The following is a 24,603-nucleotide window of genomic DNA, read 5'->3' on the forward strand; positions in this document are numbered from 1 at the left end:
TTTTTATTCATCTTCAAGTATCTGGAGGTGATGGACACATTTAAATCAAATTGTCTTGATGAGCAAAGCCTGAAAGTCCATGCCATGTTTTGTGAATAATCAGAACAAGGAATCTGTGTAGCCTATGTATGTATGTATGTGTACTGCATATCAAGAACTGTTTCAACTGTTCATTCAACTGCTCAGACTTTATGATAGTTGGAACATATATTTTCTTAAACACTATCAGTCAAAAGTTTTGAACAGTAAGGTTTTTAATGTTTTTTAAAAAAGTCTCTTCTGCTTCTTCTATCAAACTTGCATTTATTTGATCCAAAGCACAGCGAAACCAGTAACATTTATAAGTATTTTCACTATTTAAACAAACATTTTTTTTTTTTTTTTTTTTGAAACAGTTTTCTATATTTCTGATTTGCTGCTAAAAACAAACAAACAAAAAACAAAAAAAACCAAAACATGTATTATTATTAGTAGTAGTAGTAGTAGTAGTAGTATGTTAAAAACAGCTGAGTAGATTTTTTTCAGGTTTCTTGGATGAATAGAAAGCCTGTATCTTTACAAAAGCTTTTTTATTTCAGATAAACACTGTTAAAAATTGCTGTAAAAAAACGGCCAAATTTTGACAGTAACATGCTGTTTTCCATTAAAACAGTGCATTCTGGGTATTATTTGTCATTTTCGAAAAAGTAGCCTGCTGCTATGTATCGTGAATTAACAGCGTTCAAAATCGACACTCAGAGACTGTGTTTAAAATCAAACTCGACACCCTCATTCACTATTCCCTACATGAGTTTACTAATATAGTCCACCTTACAGAGAGAATGAAAACTAATGAGTGACTTTAGACACTGACGAACAGCTGCTGTTAATGAGCAGAATCACTGATTGAAAGAGAAACAAGACAAACACAAGAACTATATAACTGACTTCAGCCACAGCCTTAGATGAAATCAACTGAAAATTTAAACAACTCAACACATAGCTTTACCAACTTCACGCATTTCTAACCAGACTGATTTTATTTCTGTCATATGTCTATAGAAGATCTTATTGAGAATGAACAGATGTTTAGATGATGATGTTTTATTGTTTTGTTTGACGATACCATTGTGGAGGTCAGTGTTTGCTTTAATTGGGCACGTGACTCTTGATATTTAAACATAGATATGTTTGCTGTAACTGGATTTTTATGATGCATTAGTTATAGCAATGCTGGTCAGTTGATGTCAGCTATGTCTAGTTGGGCATGAGTGTCATCTATTGAACTGATTTTGAGTCTTGCTAGACTCATTAGAAGTTGATTTTTGAGTGTGTGTTTATTTGTTGTTGCTTTTTGTTTCTGCCAAGTGTGTTACAGCATGAGATCTTCCGGTAATGTAGCAACCAGAAAATAAGGATTTAATAGTTAAAATTTAAAACTACTGTAGTATTTATACTCAAACAGAGACATGAAGAACCAGCATATGAATCTCAGCAATGGTGACAATCGAAAGCTTCATGCTGCAATGAATGCTGGGTATCAGCACACTACAAAACCTCACCCATGACTTGTTCTCACCATTGTTGAGATTCATACGATGATTCTTGATGTGTGTATCTAAATTATAACAAAGGTTTTTTCAACATCTGCATGCCCAGTTTTTTTTTTTCTTTTAAATCTGGCATCAATACTCAAAAGAAAAGACACTGGATGAAACCTGTGTTACTACCAAACCGTAAACAATTCCACCTTTCTTTTTAGTCATAACAAACATGTTGTAAACACACATAATTACAACAACTAAACTAAAATTAACATTAAAATGTCAAGGTTCAACAGCCCAACTAAAGTAAACACTGATCTCCACCGTGGTAGTAAAAGAAAAAAAAAAAATCTAAACCTCTGCAACTCTCTTCTGTAGACGTCTGACAGAAATAAAGTCAGTGTGGTAATAATTGAAGCTGGTAATGCTGTTTTAGGAGTTTAATCAGATCTTGAGAGATTTAATGTCTTCTTTTATTTCAGTTGATGTCATCTAAAGCTGTGGCTGAACTCAGTTGTTCTTGTGTTATTCTTTCATTCAGCAATTTAGTTTGTTAACAGCTGGTGTTCATCACTAATGCTCAATCAGAACGTGATCAATCATATAATTATCTCATTAACTTCAGCACTAATTCAGTATTACTCAAACACTCTGTAGTGTTGACACATTATAAGTGTTCATTTAAAACTGAGGATTTTAAAGGGTTAAAGATGTACAATGGAAAAAAACAGCATGAAATGTAATTTAACAGTAATAAACTGTAATTAATTTACGGCAACACACTGTAGAAAAACAGTAACATGCTGGCAACCAAGCTGCCAGTAGATTACTGTTAATTCAAGAAAAAAACAGTAATATACTGTAAAACATAACAGTCAGATTTACCAAGTAAATCAAGTTATTTTCACTAAAATATTAGTGAATGTTCATAGAAAAACAATTATGCAAAGTCATTAACTGGTAGGGAGAGTAAATATTTGATTGTGCCTAACTGATGTGTTTTTTTACAAGAGAGATCTGTTAGTTTGATTTAGTTTTGTGGGTCACCATTGTGCTGGAGAGTAGAGCTTGTGCTTCAGGCAATGATGAGCCACAAGCACTGATGTTTTGCTGCTTTAGTTAAAGACAGTAATTGTGGAATTGCTGATATAGTGACAATCTCTTTACTAAGCACTTTATTACACAAATTTGTGCTATTGTTAGTTAATGACAATCTATAAAGATCTGAGCAAAAGTCGATTGCTTCTTTATTACACTTTAAGTGTTTGAGGGTTTATATTAAGAAATATTTCTTCTTAGAGGACTCAAATTAAATAAGTTCATTGTACTAACACCATATACACAATAGTTTTTTTAAAAACTCAAATGGTTTGAAGCAATCGGTTTCCGAAATAAAATGAGTTACCACATGGTATAATAACGGTAACATACTGTAAAAATGAAGAGCTGTAAATTAACGGTAGAGAGCTATAAAATAACAGTATAATGCTGGCAACCACAGCTGCCAGTAAATTACTGTTATTTTACAGTGCAATTTTTTACAGTGAATGCTGATCTCTGGATCTTTCTATTCATTAAAGAATCCTGAAAAAAAAAAAAATGCTTTGAATATTGATAATAATAACAATCAAAAATGTTTTTTGAGCAGCAAATCAGCATATTATAATGATTTCTGAATGATCATGTGACACTGAATACTGGAGTAATGATGCTTTGATCACAGGTATAAATTACACTTTGAATATTTAAATATTCAAATAGAAAGCAGTTATTTTAAATAGTAAAATGTTTTCACAATATTACTGCTTTTGCTGTATTTTGGATCAAATAAATGCAGGCTTGGTGAGCAGAAGAGACTTCTTTAAAAACCACTAAAACTCTTACTGTTCAGAAACTTTTGAATGGTAGTATATGTGTGTGTATATATATATATATATATTTTTTTTTTTTTTTTTTTACATTTTAAATGTAATTGTTTTGTGAAATAACAAATATGAAAATACCCAAATAAAGCAGTGGATGGCTTTTTTTATTAATCTTTAAGTATGTGGAGAACCCGGACACATTTCATATTAAGTTGTGATGAACAAGACCTGAAGGTCAATGTCATGTTACTTACATAATCTATCAAAGCAAGCAACCTCTATTTAGCCTATACATGTGTAGTCTACTGAAGAACTGCTGATTCTGTCATTCAAATGTTAACGCTTTATGATGAGTGGAACACATCTTTAAAAAAAATAACATAAATTACAATTATACAGTACCAACCTTTACAATAATTTTACATACTTTTACAATACCAAAATCGAACTGTCCCCTTTAAATTTGACATACTTCAAATTTGCTTTGGGTAGGTCAAAATCGATTGTAATAAATGTGAATTTATCTCATTACATAAATGAACAAGGTAAGGTTTAAAGGTTTTTATTAACAGTTAGCCTAATGTAGGCAATGCAAGCGTATTACAGGTTTTCGTGATGACGAAATCAGCTCTGTATATTAGACATAATAAATATATTAGAATTAAGTTGTGCCGTTTTAGCCTAGACGTCCTTTACAAAAATAAGAAAACATGTATTAGTAAAACAAAGGACAATAGCCTATTATTTTAAATAGATCCCCGGAAACTGCCAGAATTTGTTTCGACATACTTATGGGTTTCCCCCGGTACAGGGATTGAAGAATCACAAGGTGACATATTTGAGAGGCGCATGGCTTTCGGCGTCACGCTTGGACATGGGGCGGGGTTGTATCGACGATGGGTGGATGTGGGCGGGGTTGGATGTTCACTGCAGGCTGCAGCGAGCCCTACCTGCCCACTTTAGGAGTTCCCGCCCCATTTTGGAGATCTCCGGTCTGCAGTTATATATACTTGCTTTATAAAGGGCTTCCAGCCTTCACCAACTTCTGTCAACCTAGAAACTGGTGAGAAGTAAATCTTTCCATCCTCTCATTGGTAGATCAGTGGCAGAGGACACTTCCCCAAACTGGTTTGTGGCTGAAGTTTCATGTAACTAAAGTTACCAATGAAACTGAAAGATTCATATTAATTTTGTTAGTTTGCCCTCAAAACCATTTTAATATGACAATATTTATGTAACTGGGTAATGTTTAGATTTCAATTTCCCTAGAGACTCGATATGTAAGAAGAAGTTTCTCTTGCAACTGGATTGTTTTGGAAGGTGGTTCAAAAAAAAAAGACATTCCATTGTAGTGGACAGCACATTCCAGGGCCCAGTTTATGGCAGACCACAATACTGGAAATAGGTTTGCTACATTTTGATTGGATCTTGGTGAACTAACATAAGCAAACTGTCCAACGCCATCAGATAAAGATGCCAGGACAACAGCCAGACATCTCTTAGAGCACAAGGAGACCACATTTGGTACAAAGCCCGGGAAGGACAGAACTTCCTATTGGTCAAAATGCATTTTGTGCCCTTCACCCACCTTCAGACTGATTCCTAATGGTTTGGCCTGTGACCGACCATAAAAAATTCCTTAGGACCTCCAGATGCAGCAGCAGTGGGTGAAACAAAGAGAGATCATGGAGATCCATCCAAATCCATTCATAACTAGGTTTTCAAACCTTAAAACTGATGCACACTACAACACACACATCTTACACTTATTCAGAGAAATAAGTGTTCCTTGTGACAGCAATGTGTAGTGCAACATCTTACACAAACTTAGCTGTTAATGGACAAATGAATGCATGCATGACAGTTCAATCTTTTCCCATCATGTCTGGACTTAATGTGTTCGTAACATTGCCAAATGCATTCTGGTTATGGTTTGAGAAGTGAGAAATGCAACGGTAAAAATTTAGTGACACTTTTCTAGCTTTGTGTTTGGACTATGCAAATAAATGTCACAGGAGGAAAGAAGGGTGGGCCACCACATGTCCCCCCACTCTGATGGAAGCAGCCAATCACAGCATGGAAATGGAGAAGCGCCAAATTGCAATCTCCTCCTCATCAGAAAGGGATAAAGGTACCCTTCCAAAAGACACTCCTTGTTCTGAGTCTCAGTCCGGTAAGGGAAGGAACATAAACAGAGCACCAAAGTTCTGAGTCTAAGTCCCACAGGGGAAAGACACAACAGAAACACCACGTTCTGAGTCTCCGGCACGTCCAGCGAGACAACAACTGATGCAGCGTTCTGCGTCTCCATCCTTGGGAGACACTGCAGACTGACCAAGTTCTGAGTCTCTGGCCCAGAGAGGCAGGAAACACACAGACATTTGCAACAAGGTTAAGCTCCGGCGAGCAAACCTTCACTTCAGGTACTTTTGCTTGCGTGTTCCAAGCTAAGGACCTTCAGCACCTACTCCAGGGCCACATCTGCATGTTCCAGATCTTAGGACCCTTGGTGCTCCAGGAGATCAGCATCCTACAGCGCTTCACCTTCAAGGCTGTCAAACGGATTCCTGCTCCTTTCCCCACTGTACTGCCACCAGCACAAGCAGTGGAAGAAGTCGCCGCCACCGGACTGCTCATCAACCACAGCGAACGTAAATATCACTTCCAAACCTCTTCCAGAAACCTTGGCATTGTTGTATATTATCAGTATATGATTTTCTAATTTACATTAGATATTATATAGCTGATTGCAGTTGATAACAAATCTTACACGTATTTGTTTGATGCATAGTAAGGTTATTCAGCTTATTTGTTTCAGAGTAGCAACAGTTTATCTTTCCAGATAACGTAGCTCTGACATAGCAACACCCAACATAATCACTTGCATTTTATGCATCTTATGCACTTTATTCCTTTCTCATTCATGGTATTCATTTAGTAGTTGTTGATTACTCTTGGCGAAAGTTAAATTCACTACCTTAATTTCAAAAGGGAAATTTATTGCACCATAATAGCTGTGGTTTCGTTTGTGAAATACCAAGCCTCTGGAAATGAACCACAGAGAGAGTTTATTGTCAGCAGTCTGTGGGAAATGTCAGTGTGTCTATTTTCGGATGAGTGAGCCAACCCAGATAAATTTTGAAAAAATGTCCCTTATGACTGGTTTTGTGATCCAAGGTCACATAAACCAGTCATAAGGGTCATTTTTTCAAAATTGAGATGTATCATATGAAAGCTGAATGAACTGGTGACATGTAAATTTTTCCGTCCTCACATTGGTAGATCTGTGACAGGAAACTTCTCCAAACTGGTTTGTGATTCAATTTAAATTAATCTGATTAAAGTTACCTTATTTATACATGCAATATTTTCTTTATGAGTAACTTGACTGTTTATAATAAGGGAAAAGTGCTTCTGTTTTTAAAATGACAATATTTAGATGTAACTGAATGATGTTTAGATTTCAATTTCCCTATAGAGACTCAATATGTAAAAAGATGTCTCTCTTGCAATTGGATGGTTTTAAAAAGTGCTTTCGACATAGCAATTGACATCTGGCCCAGCTCTGGGCCAAGCAAGCAGTTACACTTGGCCCAACTGCAGCAAAGAATTACGGCCCTTGAGTGGCCCAGATCTGGACTACAGACATGAGCCACACATGAGCCATAACTGGCCCAAATCTCATCCAAATAGTAACTTATAACCAGCCCTGAACTGCGCCAGAACAAGTTTTAATAGTGCTAACCAATCTCAGCCTTCCCTAAACTACACAGAGACCAGTCTATAACCAGAAACCCCAAAACTGAGCCATGTCTAAAGGTGTAACTGTGTGTTTTACTGCCTATTGATGGATCCATGGCTTTTTTATGGCTCAGTTTTGGGGTTTCTGGTTAAAGACTGGACTCTATGTGGTTTCCTGAAGGCTGAGATTAGGTCCCAGATAGCAGAAACACCACGTTCTGAGTCTCCGGCACGTCCAGCGAGACAACAACTGATGCAGCATTCTGCGTCTCCATCCTTGGGAGACACTGCAGACTGACCAAGTTCTGAGTCTCTGGCCCAGAGAGGCAGGAAACACACAGACATTTGTCATAACTGTGTGTTTTACTGCCTATTGATGGATCCATGGCTTTTTTATGGCTCAGTTTTGGGGTTTCTGGTTAAAGACTGGACTCTATGTGGTTTCCTGAAGGCTGAGATTAGGTCCCAGATAGCAAGAGAGCAGGTGTAAACTACTGAATTAATGTTAAAAATAGTTGGTTTGTCAATGTTAATGGCATTAAATCAATTAATGTTAAAAGAAAAGTTGGTTTCAACAAACCACCATTACTGTGATCAGTGATTGCTTTAGTTGGGTTCTTGATTCTTGCCTTTCATGAAGTCAATTCTTTTTCTGTGTTGCAATAGTGTTTCAGTGCAAACGCTTATGTTATTAAAAAGAGCTGTTTTAAAGTTAATTTGAAGTAGATTATTCTTTGTGATGGATGACAAGTAGCAACAAAATTCAGAAATAATATTAAGTGCTATCCATGATTTTTCATTACTGATGATTCTGTATCACAAATGTAAAAAAAAATCTGTGGCAGCACACAGAAAGATTTAGACATCAACACTCAACATACAACCCTCAACAATGGTGACAATCATCAGACTTATTCAGATAAACAGATCAACTGCAATGCATGCTGGGAATCATGAATGAGTTTTTACTATGTTGATACCCAGCATGCATTTCTGCATAAAATTTTCTTTTGCTGATTGTCACCATTGTTGAGTTTCATACACTGATTCTTTATGTCTAATTGAGTTAGCAGTTTTCTTTCTTTTTTTCTTTTTTCTGGTCATTTGTAAAAGCTTGATGCTGTACTTCTGCTTTAATCTCACATTGTAGTATCACAGAGCTGGGCCAGATGTCGATTGCTATGTGGGTTGGGGGGTTGTCTTTTTATTCATCTTCAAATATCTGGAGGTGATGGACACATTCAAATCAAATTGTCTTGATGAGCAAAGCCTGAAGGTCCATGCCATGTTTGCTGATTCTGGACATAGGTTGGCTACATTTTGATTGGATCTTGGTGAACTAACATAAGCAAACTGTCCAACACCATCAGATAAAGATGCCAGGACAACAGCCAGACATCTCTTAGAGCACAAGGAGACCACCTTTGGTACAAAGCCTGGGAAGGACAGAACTTCCTACAGGTAAAAATGCAGTTTGTGCCCTTCACCCACCTTGAGATTGATTCCTAATGGTTTGGCCTGTGACCGACCATAAAATTTCCTTAGGATCTCCAGCTGCAGCAGCAGTGGGTGAAACAAAAAGAGATCATGGAGATCCATCCAAATCCATTCATAACTAGGTTTACAAACCTTAAAACTGATGCACACTACAACACACACATTGTAGTTCTCTTCACGACAACACAGACACAGGTTGGTTCTTAGAACAGGCGTTTTATTCTTGGGTTTGTCTTCTTTGTCTTTTGCGCCGTAACGCCACAACTCCGTAACGCCGTGAGAACTGTATTCGTAAATGAGCATAGTACAAACACATCAGAAATTACACAACACACACAGTCGTCCAATACATTGAACACGTGAAACAAATACCTCGTTGGCCGCTTGTCATGAAAAGAGTTCTTAAGTGTTTATAAGAGTCTTCTTTGCTGTCCTTTTGACTTACAACAGCCCTTGTTTTAACTTAAACGTATTTAAACTTAGCAGAGCCTTGTGATGCGTCCGCTCATCATCAGTCCATCGGGGCGTCTAACAAGCACGTAATTTCCGTTAAAGTGACGCATTCCCGCACCTTACGTTTAAAGTGCACCAAATGAATTTACATCACATTACAACATATTTACATATTTCAACTGAATACCAAATAGATTCATACAATAAATTATGGAGTTAATTATGAAGAATTAATTATGAAACAAATACACAGAATCTCAGAACAGCACTTACACACATCTTATACTTATTCAGAGAAATAAGTGTTCCTTGTGACAGCAACGTGTAGTGCAACATCTTACACAAACCTAGCTGTTAATGGACAAATGAATGCATGCATGACAGTTCAATCTTTTTCCATTATGTTTGGACTTAATGTGTTCGTAACATTGCCAAATGCATTCTGGTTATGGTTTGAGAAGTGAGAAATGCAACTGTAAAACTTTAGTGACACTTTTCTAGCTTTGTGTTTGGACTATGCAAATAAATTCCACAGGAGGAAAGAAGGGTGGGCCACCACGTGTCCCCTCACTCTGATGGAACCAGCCAATCACAGCATGGAAATGGAGAAGCGCCAAATTGCAATCTCCTCCTCATCGGAAAGGGATAAAGGTACCCTTCCAAAAGACACTCCTTGTTCTGAGTCTCAGTCCGGTAAGGGAAGAGACATAAAAAGAGCACCAAAGTTCTGAGTCTGAGTCCCATAGGGGAAAGACACAACAGAAACACCACGTTCTGAGTCTCCGGCACGTCCAGGGGACGTTAACAGAAACACCAACGTTCTGAGTCTGCGGCCTGCTACAGGGAAGGCAGCAACAGATCAATCTTCGTTCTGAGTCTCCGGCCTGCAAAGGTGAGACAACAACAGATACCAAGTCTAAGTCTCCAGCTTTTGAGGCAGCAACAGATACGACCACGTTCTGAGCCTCCAGCCTGCGAGGAAAGAGATAATCTACGTTCAGAGTCTTCGTTCAGCGAGACAACAACTGATGCAGCGTCCTGCGTCTCCATCCTTGGGAGACACTGCAGACTGACCAAGTTCTGAGTCTCTGGCCCAGAGAGGCAGGAAACACACAGACATTTGCAACAAGGTTAAGCTCCGGCGAGCAAACCTTCACTTCAGGTACTTTTGCTTGCGTGTTCCAACTACCCTTGGTGCTCCAGGAGATCAGCATCCTACAGCGCTTCACCTTCAAGGCTGTCAAAAGGATTCCTGCTCCTTTCCCCACTGTACTGCCACCAGCGCAAGCAGTGGAAGAAGTCGCCACCACCGGACTGCTCATCAACCACAGCGAACGTAAATATCACTTCCAAACCTCTTCCAGAGACCTTGGCATTGTTGTATATTATCAGTATATGATTTTCTAATTTACATTAGATATTATATAGCTGATTGCAGTTGATAACAAATCTTACATGTATTTGTTTGATGCATAGTAAGGTTATTCAGCTTATTTGTTTCAGAGTAGCAACAGTTTATCTTCCAGATAACGTAGCTCTGACATAGCAACACCCAACATAATCACTTGCATTTTATGCATCTTAGGCACTTTATTCCTTTCTTATTCATGGTATTCGTTTAGTAGTTGTTGATTACTCGTGTCTATCTTTTGTTAATAAAATTAGTTTTATTACAACTTGTGTCTTCCTTGTGTTGATAATACTAATAATAAAAAGAAGAGGCTCTACAAGTTAGAGATCCCACCAATCTTGCTTATGTGATGTACTCATAACCATACATTAACTGACGTGATCCAAGAATCATAACGTCAACTGTGACATGAGTACCCATCACTACCCTATTTCACCTCCCTAGGTTGGCGAAAGTTAAATTCACTAACTTAATTTCGAAAGGGAAATTTATTGCACCATAATGGCTGTGGTTTTGTTTGTGAAATACCAAGCCTCTGGAAATGAACCACAGAGAGACAGAGAGAGTTTATTGTCAGCAGTCTGTGGGAAATGTCAGTGTGTCTATTTTCGGATGAGTGAGCCAACCCAGATACACAAGTCCAATATATATATATATATATATATATATATATATATATATATATATATAACCCTGATTAAAATGCTATATTTATTTATTTATTTATTTATGAATGAATGAATGAATAAACAGTAAAATAAGGCATGTCTTCATAAATATGACAGTAACTTTCACATGATTAATACAGTTTGTTGTACCATGTGACTTTTTTTTATAAAAAAAAAAAAAAATCTGCACTGTTCGTAGAAAGGCTATCACTGATATTTCTGTGTAATTTACACTACATATAATACTTCATCTTTCATGAATGTCCTTTGAAAGAAGGCAGTCTTTAAAATAGGCTTCAATTTTAATCAAGATAGAAACTGGTGACATGTAAATTTTTCTGTCCTCTCATTGGTAGATCTGTGACAGAGGAAACTTCTCCAAGCTGGTATTGGTAATTTTTGGTAATTTCATGACTTGCCAGTTGGCAACGTAACTACGACGTTGCATGCCTATAATATTATTACCATCAAATGACCAACTCACAACGTCGATACGTACTCTATTAGTAATATATTGGTAACTTAATGACTTACTGGTAACATAACTGCACGTCGCATGCTCGTAATTTCATGACCATCATTTACACGTTCTTTATATGCTCTGATTACCAGAATTTGCTATATGTAATTAAATGTCAGACACAAGATCGAAAGTTCTTTTGAGATAAAATGTTCTTTTCACCAAGTCAGAATATGGACGATTGCTTAATATACAGTGCAAAACAAAGAGATTTAATTTCTGTGCAATAATATGTTGATGTTGATTTATATACACAAATGTAGATTTGTCAAAGTTTCTCCTTGTTTTATGTCATTTAAAAATGATTTTATAATTTTATTTCAATCCATAAAACATTCAAAAATGAAGAGTGCTTTAAAACTGTAATTTAAATTTGTGTTATAATTATGTTCTAGCTTTTATTATTATTTTAATGTTTTTATTTATTTATTTATATGAGTACTATTTTGTTTATTATATATGCTGCTTGGATTTATTGTAAATGTGTTTAACAATAAAAAGATGACAATGCCTGTTTGCTATTTAAAGGTTTTAAAAAGTGATTAAAAAAGCTTAACATATATATAGTGACGCCTTCCACAACTGATACTCTGCACGCACAGGAGGTTTACAAGAAAGCAAAATACACTTTTTTGAGTTGTGAAAAATTTTATTTTGAAACGAGTTATGAAGATAATGTTGAAATAATGACACAAACTGGGCTACACCATCTCTTCTGCCGCAGATACTGAATTACTGAATTTTGTCTGAGGTAGTTCTTTTTAGCTACTTCAGCTGCCTCTGACACAAGTTTTTGTCTTTCTGTGGTGAGTCTTACCATTTATAATGAATATATAGATTTGTAAATGTATAAAATAAAGTACTTGAACTCTGGAAAGACACTAAACCCATTTTTTTGTATTATTGTTGTGAATATACTGGTGGCGGGAGTTACCATGGCAACCATGAAGATATCAGCTGCTGAAGAGGAGGTTATGTGTTTCACATTTCTCTCCGTTTCTCGTCAGTTATCCACAAGTTTCTTACGCCCCATGAGCCCTTGCGTCAAAACTGGGAGCATCTTCTGGTTCGAAGTAAACAAGCAGGGCGTATTTATTCAACAGCTGACAGCAGTGATGGGCAAATGAAGCCTTGTAAAGCACCGACACTTCATATGACCATTTCGGGAAATATTCAAAGCTTAAAGTGAGTCGAAAACAGTGCAATCTGGTGGTTAACAAAATATAAAGCAGTCAGAAGCATGTGAAAGAAACTGTCGGACGAAGCATTCACCACACATTTCACAGATCGACTCATTTACAGTGAATCTCGCACAGGACTGGAGAGAAAGTGAGGCTTTGTTTGTCACTGTTTTTGTGATTTCTACATTAACAACACAAGCCTCGAATAAGGCTTTATCTGGCACTCCCCTTAACACAAGCTCCGATGCCTCAGTTCAAATGTCACATCAGTTAAGAGTCATTCAAGATTTAGCGATCCAAACTTTGCACAGCTTCGAACAACACATGTTGTCCCTGAGCACCGTAATGCAACTTTACAAGGTAAACAATGATACGAAAAACACTTTGCCTCTCGCTAATTAGCACACAAAATACCATTGGTATACTACTACTGCCGTCTCACCGGAAGTTGTACCCACGTTCTTTTTTTTAAAAAAAAGTTCGACAACTGCGTCAGACTGGTTAAGTAACATTACCGACAGTCTATTTTTAAGTACTTTGGTTAATATTTATATCTCTGTGATTATGGTATCTTTCCTTAATTATTTGAAATGTCTGCTAGCAAATGTTAGCTTAGCATATATGTTTATAATGATGCTGAGCACAGAACGTCTTCAATGTGTTATTTAATATTTCACTGTATATCCTATGTTTTTATTAATAATTTGAGTGTATTTTACTGTTCATATTTGTGTGTTTTTCAAAATAAATCAACTGAATTAATTTCGAGTCTGTATTCATCATTCACAGCTGTTGGAACAGCCTTTACATTAGTTTGGGCAAATGAGGACATAAATTAGGATAACCTACTGCATGTCCGCCCATAGAAAATAAATAATTATACAAAATTGCCAACTGATTACCAGCACACAACTATTAATCCACGATGCTGCCACGACATCGCAGTTACTAACTGGCAATGTCACAAAGTTACGTTGTGGGGGACGTATAGGGGTCTTTTCACTTTTCCGGTTGCCCAAAACTTTGGTCACCAGATTACGTTGCAGTTACATAAGTGTTATGTATTTTTGTTAGCTGGGATGACAGTTTAAAATGTTATCTAATCGAATGAAAAAAAAATGCGCAACAAACTAAAATATTTTGTCAATAAAATACAATAATTAACTTTTTCAAATAAAATAATGCAGTTTTTTAAGAATTAAAAATAATCAAATTTTTTGTAATAATTTCTGAACATTACACATCGATTGATATTTATTCACCTGTTTCTTTTGGTTACTTATTAAAATCGATAAAAGAGTGAAAATTACATCGCTAATGTCATAGAAGAGCATAGTTTATTACTAGCGGTGCAGATTGTAAGGCAGTGTTACAACGTTCCCCATCTGCGTGAATGGAATTTGGAATGGAAAACTGGTTAGTGTCTTCTGCTGGTTTGCGAAGCATTAATAAACGGTCTAAACTGATAAATAACAGATTGGAGATTAAAATTATAGAAGATTTGTCTAATTTTAAATGAATGCTAAAAACCGAGATGAAAAATTAACTTAAGCCAGAAATGTACTTTTACTATGGTAAAATAAATATTCAGTGATATCTTCAAAAGGCTTTTGAATTTTGGCACACTTTTTTCTCTGTAAAGTGTTGCTATGGCAACTAGCAAATATCACAAATTTGGTTATGCTAGCACGTGTGGAAGTATTGAAACAACGTGTGTTACAACTAACTCCACGTGCCCCACACTCTCCACTCAGCAGCCACAATATTTAAAGAAAGGACCATGGAGCAATGGAAGAGATTTGCCTGGTCTAATGAATCATGTTTTCTTTTAGATCAGATGGGTGAAGGTATGTTGTACCTGGGTAAGAAATGCCATCAGGATGCGCAATGGGAAAAAGGCAGGCCGGCAGAAGCAGTGTTATGCTCTGGTCAATGGGAGACCGTGAACTATATAAACTGTTTGGTCACTCTCAAACTTTGGGAGAAGCACCGTTGTCCACGGAGATAGCAACAGTGACTGTGCGTAAGTGTTTGACTTACAGATATAGACTTTGGGCTTAAGTCAGGAGGCATGCCCAGCTGTTATCACTCCAGTCTCATTTGCTTGTGTATATATCCATTATCTGCAAGCTGACGCGGAAGCATCAGCGGAAGCGTTCAGCCGTCATGTTCAGCCTCCTCGTGTGAAGACCGATGAGGGTAAAGACCTGCAACTTTTTCCTGCACGACTTTAACCGAGCAACGAAACCGACAACGCACTTAGGTACTCCTCTTACCTTCCCTTCATACACTCCCTTCTTGTCCTCTCTTTCCACCTCTCTCATGCGTTTTCAATACATTCCGGTTGTCTCCACACAACGCTCTAACATCACACGCAGACGTCAACGTAATCTTACTAACCTTCGCCCTGTCGTCATTTCCCCCACTGAAACTTTCTCATTTACTGTCGGCCTCTGGAATTGCCAGTCGGCTGTTAACAAAGCAGATTTCATTTCCGCTTTTCCCACACATTCGACACTTAGTATCCTGGGCTTGACTGAGACCTGGATTCATCCAGAAGACTCAGCAACCCCTGCTGCTCTGTCTAATAACTTCTCTTTCTCTCACACCCCTCGTCACACTGGGAGGGGTGGAGGTACTGGAATACTCATTTCTAATAAATGGAAATTCTTTAACCACTCTCTGCTATGCAACTTTAACTCATTTGAATCTCATGCGATCACAGTAACAGCTCCAATTAAATTCCACGTTGTGGTCATTTACCGCCCTTCTGGTCAACTGGGCACTTTCCTAGACGAGCTGGATGGGCTGCTATCCTCACTTCAAGAGGATGGCAGTCCACTTCTAGTCTTTGGTGATTTTAACATTCATCTGGAGAAGCCTTATGCTGCAGACTTTCACTCACTCCTAGCTTCATTTGATTTCAAACGCCTTGTTACTACAAGCACTCACAAATCAGGCAACCAACTAGACCTAATTTACACACGCAATTGCGTTGCAGACAACAGTTTGGTTAAACCCCTACACATCTCTGACCATTTCTTCATTACATGCAACCTACATCTTACTACCAGTACACCTCCAACACCTCTACCTGTTACAACCCTTTTCTCATCTCTAGAGGTTAATACAGCTACTGATACCTTATGCTCTACTTTAACTTCTTGCCTAGACGATATATGTCCTCTCTCTTCCAGGCCAGCACGGGCCACCCCTCCCAACCCTTGGTTATCCAAACTCAGGGCAGCAGAGAGAAAATGGCGCAAATCTAAAGATCCATCTGATCTGCCAGTGAGCGACGCCTCATTGTACCATCACAAAGAGGCACAAAATCACTTTCCAGAACATTCTCTTACACCATTCCTGGCTGGTGGAATGATCTTCCCACCACTATCCGACTGCTGAAATAAATAAATAAATAAATAAATCCTTTATTCTACTCTTTTCCCTTTCTAGCTTGTACTTATTTGAACAATGCCTGTTATATGGTAATATGAGCACTTCGTAGGTCGTTTTGCCTCTTTATGACAAATCACTTGATGTATTCCCCACCTGTAAGTCGCTTTGGATAAAAGCGTCTGCTAAATGAATAAATGTAAATGTAAATGTTCTGAAGGGAAACCTTGTGTCCTGCAAACCTTGTGAACATGACAAAGAGTTCAAGGTATTGCCTTGGGCTCCAAATTCCCCAGATCTCAATCCATTTGAACATCTGTGGGATGTGTTGGACCAAGAAATCCAATCCATGGAACCCCAACCTGGCAACTTGCAGAATTTAAAAGATCTGCTTTTAATGTCTTATTATACATTTAGAGGTCGTATGGTCTCGATGCATACTGTGAAGGGGGCCTACACGTTATTAGTTAGGGGGTTTTCATGTTGAAGCTGGTCAGTGCATATTATGTTTCAAATGGGCGATTGACTCATCCCCGATGCTGACAGAATCTAGTCACGCCCCTGCATGGCATTAAACCACACACACAGTTTCACTTTCTCTAATCAGACCCTTTAAGAACATTTGTGACATTGTTCAAAACAAAGTTTGGGAGTTACTGTTCACCTAAACTCTGCAGCTATGGGCTCAAGAGCTGTGTTCTTGTTATGGATGTTGCTGTCATCCACCTCCACTGGAATCAAACTAGATGGAAATGGTTATGTTGATGTTGTCATTGCAATCAGTTCAAGAGTATCACAGGACAACACACTCATTGATAAAATCAAGGTGAATATGTGCTTTTTTCCTGTCTATTTTAACAAACTTTATGTGTATTAAAGGTTTTAGTGGCTTTTGTGAAAGATAATATTTAGTTCCAAAAAGAAATACATAATCAAATTTTAAATTAATTTTAAAATATTTGTTATTGATGTAATTACGATGTAATTGTTATAAATACATACATTCTGAGTTCTTTTCATTTTTTTTTTTTTTCACTTTCGTCTGACAGGACATGGTCACTGAAGGGTCACTTTATCTTTATGAAGCATTGGATAAAAAGGTCTATTTCAAGGAAGCTACAATACTAGTCCCACCCCAGTGGAATAGTAAGGATTTTACCAGAGCAAGAACAGAGTCCTTTGAAAAGGTACAGATGATTATGTCATTTTATCTTACCCGTCAAAAATGTACCTCTTCAGTCATTTTATTCACATTTGATATTGCTGACAGAATTCCTATGTCAAACACAGGCAAGAATAAGAATTGATAATCCTAATCCAGCATATGGTGATGAACCCTACACTAATCAGTATGGAGAATGTGGAGCTGAGGGAGAGTACATTCATTTCACCCCAAACTTCTTCCAAGACAACACACTTACTAAGCCATACGGGTCAAAAGGTGAGCATCTTGTTATCCTTCAACATTAATTCAGGTTAATACAGTAATCTGTTTGTTTTATTAGCAAGAATGTTTGTTTGCAGGAAGGGTCTTGGTGCATGAATGGGCTCATCTGAGATGGGGCGTTTATGATGAATACAGTGAAAAAAAGCCATTCTACTACTCTAATGGCCATATTGAAGCTACAAGGTTATAAACTTTTTAACAAAAAGAAAGCATGTCATTAAAATCTCATTGTAAATGATCTCAGCCATTGATTTCCTGCTTATCTTTAGGTGTAGCAAAAATATTAAAGGTCAGTTTTATGAGGATTCTGCTAGAACTCCATGCCCCAATGATCCACAAACTTCACTACCAACTAAGAACTGCAAGTTTTTTCCTAACAAATATCAAAACACACACAGTTCAATAATGTTCCTGCCAAGCCTGGATTCTGTAAGTATAGATTTTACATGTTCCACAAATGCAACTTAGCTTAATTCACAGTTTGTTGTATGCAATTATAGGGAAGAAATAATCATTCAGAATATTTGGTTTCAGGTGAGCACATTTTGTCATGAAAATGAGCACAATTATGATGCCCCAAACCTGCAAAATAAAAAATGTGGCAAAGCAACATGGACCGTAATATTTGAGGATTCTGTGGATAAAGACGCACTTCGTTCTCTAAAACCGCTGCAGACTTCTCCACCAGCACCAACTTTCAAAGTTGTGCAGCGAAAGCATCGGGTCGTTTGTCTCGTACTTGATGTCTCAGGAAGCATGCAAGTATGCAAAAACATCAACTAAACTTTAAAATAAAAATGTTCAATGTATTATAACCTTCAGTGCTCTGATATGAGCTTAATCATTTTGAAACTGAAGGAAGCATAAAATTGATATCACAAGAATGTTTATTATTATTATTTTATTATTATTGCACCCATTTTCTAGGGCTCTAGAATTCTTCGACTGCAACAGGCTGCCACACATTTCCTGCAGAATATCATTGAGGATCAATCCAATGTGGGAATGGTAACATTTAGCACTGATGCTTCTACTCTGAGCTCCTTGACTACTATTGACAGTGACACCACAAGAGAACGTCTCATCGCTTTGTTGCCAAAAACAGCAGCTGGATCAACACACATGTGTAAAGGCCTCAGTCTAAGCTTAGAGGTGCCGTATTATTTGTACAAGTATACATTTTTTTAATATTTATAATATAGTGATGTGTGAAATATATGCTGTCTGTTATATGCCAATGTTCTGTGTCTTTAAAACCTAAAGGTACTTAAAAAGGACGATGGGGATGTGATAGGAGATGAAATCTTTTTTCTGACAGATGGTGAAGCCACAGATGACCTTAACAGTTGTGTTCCCAATGCAATTAATAGTGGTGCCATTATACACACAATTGCTTTGGGTGATAAAGCAGATAAAGCACTGAGGGAAATGGCGGACAAAACTGGTAAGAAACAGTCACATACAGACTAACAGTGTCCCAAAAATAAGTACTGTAGGCCTAGGTGGACATTTGTCACAATTTAAATTTCATTCATTGAATTTCATTACTTTAGACAGATGGTTTTCAAACTGTCGGATGTGCAAAGTTTAAGTTACGAAATTCAGTTAACACATTTGATGGAGGGCATTACGTACTTACATATTTCTGACACAGTGCACAAGCATTTCGCCAATCCAGCTACACAGCGCACGAAAATAAATATAGCCTTCATCACCAACAAACGACTCTTATGAAACTGATTTCAATCAGTGTGATGAATTATACAATTGATTACATTTTTTAAATTATCATTGATATTTTGGTCAAAATCATACAAAATTCATCCATTTATCAAATTCATTCATTTCATAAACATTTATAAATCCTACTTTTGGAGCAAATGTATCTGAGTATATCATGATATTCAGTGCCTGTTTACTATCCAATGGAAATTTCTCATATGTTGAAAATAGGGGGGGAAATTTATCACAGCCAGTGATGACACTACCTCTAATCAGCTAATGAATGGATTTTCCACACTAACTGTACCAACAGGAGATCAAACAAAAGACCCAGTTCAGGTTTGGCAAGTGATCGCTCACTGTCCATGGTAAATTACCTCAAGACTAGCCTATTATGGATATTGATGTTTCATTTTTATCACCCGTTTAGATAGACAGTGTGGGAGCAAAAACATCTGACTGGTTTAATGGGACAGTACCAATAGATCAGACTATTGGTACCAAAACCAGCTTTACAATAACCTATGAAACAACTCTACCTAAAATTAACATACAGTCACCGAGTGGCTCAGTCTACAATCAAATGCAGATGCGTCATGATGAATCATCTAAAACAGTGACTTTAAAAGTTCCAGGATCTGCACAGGTATATGTGCTGAACTTGCTCAAGATTTCATTTACTTTTTTTTGAACTGAACATTTCATGAATTATTAATTTAGTAATACTATCATGTGTTTGGTAGACTGGGGACTGGAAGTACAGTATCCAAACTCCAACACTTCAGTCTCTGACTATAACAGTAACAAGTCATGCAGCACAAGCTGATGTTCCCCCTATCATTGTCAAAACCCGCATGGACCAGAAGTTCAGTGACGGCACTAAACCCATGATAGTGTTTGCTGAGGTTAGTCAGAATTACAAGCCTGTAATAAATGCTGAAGTGTGGGCTACGCTGGAGCCAGAATCTGGTCCTGCACAAATGCTACAACTGCTGGACAATGGAGCAGGTGAATGACAAATAATTCATGTTTATAGTCTGCACTCAACTTCACATTAACATTATATAGCCAAAAGTGCTCAAATAAATCCAGTATTATTTTCCAGGAGCTGATGCTTTCAAAGATGATGGTGTCTATTGCAGATATGTCACAAAGATAAAAAACGGGAGAAGCAGTTTGAAAGTAAGAGTGAAGAATCAAAATGGACAAGCCAGCTTTACTCTCCAAAAAAGGGGTGGTGCTCCATACGTACCTGGATATGTGGTAAACGGTAAACACTGAGATCAAGACTCTTAAAACAAACTACTCAAACATTTTCTTTCCTTCCTCACAACCAGTTCTTGCAGATGTATTCAGGTGGTTCGTCTAATTTCAGGTGTGGTGGAGATGAACCCTTCAAAACCTCTAGTTTCGGCGGAATCACTTATAATTGGAAGCTTCAGCAGAACAGCCACCGGAGAGAGTTTTGAGGTGATTCTTAAAAGCACAACTCCACCAAATTTCCCTCCTAACAGAATCACAGATCTGAATGCTGAGATCCAGGAAGACATTGTGCTTCTCAGCTGGACAGCTCCTGGTGAGGACCTCGACCATGGGACAGGTAAAGCATACTATTAATACAAAATAGAAGTTGTTATAAAGCTAGATCACAAAATAATGTATCTTCCATAGGCCTTACAAGGGTTTTTTTTCTTTTAAGCTAAATCCTACAAGATCAAGTGGAGCCTTGACTTTAAAATGCTTCAGTCCAACTTCAGCAATGCTCATGAAGTCAACATATCTGGCATCTCACCTCAGGAGGCTGGATCAGTTGAACAACGTTCATTCCATCTCAGTTTTCCAATCCAAAATGGCACAACACTCTACTTTGTGGTTCAATCTGAGGACAAAGAAAATGTCAAATCTCAAATCTCCAACGTTGCTCAAGCTTCAAAGATCATCCCTCATCCAGAACCCACACAGGTGTCAGACCTGAAATTTAGGTTTATTGCTATATCTGTTTTCTTGGCCACTGTAGTGATTACTGGCATTATTGTGATAACAGCATGGGCATTGAGACGAATAAGGCAGCAAGGTTTCTTGTTTATTACACCAGAATAAGAGTATAGTTCCTAGTATATCAGCCTAGAAAATGGCAACTTTTCATTTTACATCAGTCTTAGTACATGATGTAACTACAGAAGAGTCAAATTTTAAATGGGAAAAATATTGAAACTCTTTGGTCATTTTTGAGCAAGATGCTAACGGTCTAATCAGATTCAATAAACTATGCTAAGCTATGCTAAAAGTGCTACCAGACCGGAAATCAGCTAGATGGATTCGAAAATGGTAAAACTCAACTGTTCTAACTGGAAAATGAGCCTAGTTGCCTGGAAATGAGCCTTCTGATTTTATAAAAAAAAAAAAAAATGGATTGTTTCTTCAACATCTGATACAAAGAAAATATTTACATTATAAAGTTACTTTACTGAGTTGTCTTTATTTGTACACCTTATGTTTAGCAAGAAAATAATACAGCTTGGTAAAACTTTAAATTTGTTTATATTGGAATGTTTGTGTGCTCTTAGGGCAAAAAATTAAACTACCAATGAGATGATGGCAGCTGTCTAGTCCTGTTATTATCATATGCACCCATACGAAAATGTAATTTATGTGCTTATGTGAAATACCCATATATTAAATACATGTTTTATATATGCCATATCCATATTAGTCCATGGGCCAAGCCAGAATTTGGTACTACCTAAGGTGGCAAAATTTCTTTGGTACCAGTTTGTTTGTAGAGTCCATATAAGTACTTTGAAACATGATAACCATTTCAGATGAGTAGCTTTACTAATCTTTTGGGACAATCATTATTTTTGCCATTATCGTCCTACAGTATCTGCACAGCAGGTTTGTATAAAGTCTATTGTAAGAAGTAGCCATACATGCTATATGTTGATTTTTTTAGGACAGTCAGGGCTATCCAGAACTGCCATAATTTGACATTATATTTGTTGTATATGTTTTATGTTAGCCTTTATATTAAAGAAAACTTTTTTTGCATCTATTAAATTGTTATATTTGTATATCTATCTCAAAAGATATTGATGTTAGGGGGGATATCTTTTCAGATATGGATAGACAAGACTGTCTGCAATCTGATGATATCAGAACCATGATGGTGGAACAATCCATGTCCTAGTAATTTGAAAAAAATATGTATGAACTGTATATGAAATAGTATATTATGCAACAACGACTTAAAATAAAAAAATAAAACCAGGTTACTCCACCATACTTTGTTGTACAGATAAGCCACTAGCATCATCTGAAAATGTGAGTCCTGCTGTTTATTTTGATATGTGTTACCCTTGGAGGCTACAAGCACTTCACAGCTTATTCAGCTATGACTCTGTTGTGTGAAAATGAGTGAAGAAATGACCTATGATTACAATTTTGTTTAATTTGATGCATTTTCAAATCAAGATTACTCCGACCATTTTTGTTCTACAAGCAAGGTACTAGCATCACTGTGAAGCAGAAGGTCCACTCTTTCATTTGGTTTACCTGTTTTATACAATAACAACTTTGTGAGTATAAAAAATGATTGATGAGTGTGTGGAGATGCAGAGATGGAAGTAGTGCAAGATGGCTGAAATTTCATGTGATTTCAAAACCAGATTACTTCACAATACTTTGCTGCACAGACTAGCACATAGCATCATGATGCTATTTTTAGCACCACATATTTAAATGTTCCTTGTTCTTGATAAAACGTTATTTCTGTCATTTTCAGAGCAATGTACATCACAGAATAGAGAAGTATGGCAGAACAAAGTGCAAGTGTTACACAGCCAGAGTGTTTAATACACTGTTCAGATGATGACTCTAATCTTGTGGCACCTATGAATATAGATTCATGGAACACACTACTCAGAGCAGCTAAAATAAGAGGCTACAGCCCCATCCTTGATCTTGCTAAAGACCTACCTGAAGATAGCATACCATCAGTATTGTATCACAGGAAATGTCACAGCATCTTCACTATATGAAGAAACTGCTTGACAGCATCCTTGCAAAAGAAAGTTTTGCAGAAAGATCTCTCACAGAAGACTTAAGAAAATCCACCGGCATCAAGGGTGTATGAGGCCAAATGTATATTTTGTGACAAATGTAGAAGTCTCCTGGGTTATTGATGGTCACAGGTATAATCGAGCAGTAAGGCTCCACAAGCTGCTCTATGAGACTATCCTGAGACTAGCATGGAAAGGTTTCCATCCATGGTTAGAAGAGAATCATCAGGAAGATCTTATTCACTTGGAAGCAACTTTGCAAGCAGTCGAAAACCTGTGTGAAGAAATATCTCAGAAAAGATTTGAGGGAACCCTCAAGCAAGATTCATGTCAATGCATTCTGACACTGTTCAGTTCCTCAGCTACCTTAAAGAAAACAATGGTCCTCTGTCTGCCTTCTGGATGTCTTATCTGGACATGGTTGAGATTTTGCTTAGTCTTATCCGAGCATCAAGAGAGGGAAACTGGATGATGCATCTTGCAGCAATTAGAGCAACCATTCCATGGTGTTTTGCTTATGATAAGCGATAAGCTAAACTTGCCAGATATCTGACATACTTCTATGCTCAAATGTCTCGCTTGGAGGTGGATCATCCTGGTATTCATGCACACTTTATGTTTTTTCTGTCCAGCTGGGCAGGACAAATCCCTTTGGAAAGATTCCAGTAGACCAGACAAGTGAGGAGACTGTAAACTTCAGAAAACAGAAGTCAGTATCTGAGGTAACTCAGGAACATGACAGGGAATGAGTCTACAGAGTGTTTCAGTCATCAAGATTTGCAGAAGCCCAGGATAAAGAAGGATATGGCAGATGTAAATGCCTTTGTAGAACTTATAGAGAGAAGCTGGGTAAACCCTCTGATCAGTCTGAAATCATTAGTCTTTCCACAGGAATGGTTGTCACCAGACAAAGCCAGTGATCTGCTGCAAGCTCACCAGACTGGAGAGCAGGCACATCAGACGTTCAGAAGTGAATGTTTAGAGAAAGAGTCACCTGCAACCAAGTTTCATGAAAAAAAAAAAAAAAAAAAAAAAAAAAGAATCTGAAGACATTCTCAAGCATCAAGACAAGTGCTAAAGTAAAACAAGCACAGAAGAAAGAGGTGGTCTTGAAAGCTGAC

At 37.3% G+C, this 24,603-nt stretch overlaps 1 protein-coding gene across 1 annotated transcript; it reads left to right on the forward strand.

Moving 5' to 3' along the window:
- Nucleotides 1-16,811: 16,811 nt before the first annotated feature.
- On the forward strand, nt 16,812-21,762 carry LOC127160837 (calcium-activated chloride channel regulator 1-like). Its single transcript, XM_051103492.1, has 14 exons — nt 16,812-17,081; nt 17,305-17,442; nt 17,546-17,696; nt 17,780-17,885; nt 17,972-18,131; nt 18,237-18,464; nt 18,630-18,854; nt 18,966-19,145; nt 19,656-19,763; nt 19,855-20,070; nt 20,168-20,432; nt 20,530-20,694; nt 20,800-21,024; nt 21,124-21,762. The coding sequence occupies exons 1-14, from the start codon at nt 16,935-16,937 to the stop codon at nt 21,522-21,524; spliced, it is 2,715 nt and encodes a 904-aa protein (XP_050959449.1). The 5' UTR covers nt 16,812-16,934; the 3' UTR covers nt 21,525-21,762.
- Nucleotides 21,763-24,603: the final 2,841 nt, after the last annotated feature.

The sequence above is a fragment of the Labeo rohita genome, unplaced genomic scaffold (assembly GCF_022985175.1).
Source record: "Labeo rohita strain BAU-BD-2019 unplaced genomic scaffold, IGBB_LRoh.1.0 scaffold_470, whole genome shotgun sequence".
NCBI lineage: Eukaryota > Metazoa > Chordata > Actinopteri > Cypriniformes > Cyprinidae > Labeo > Labeo rohita.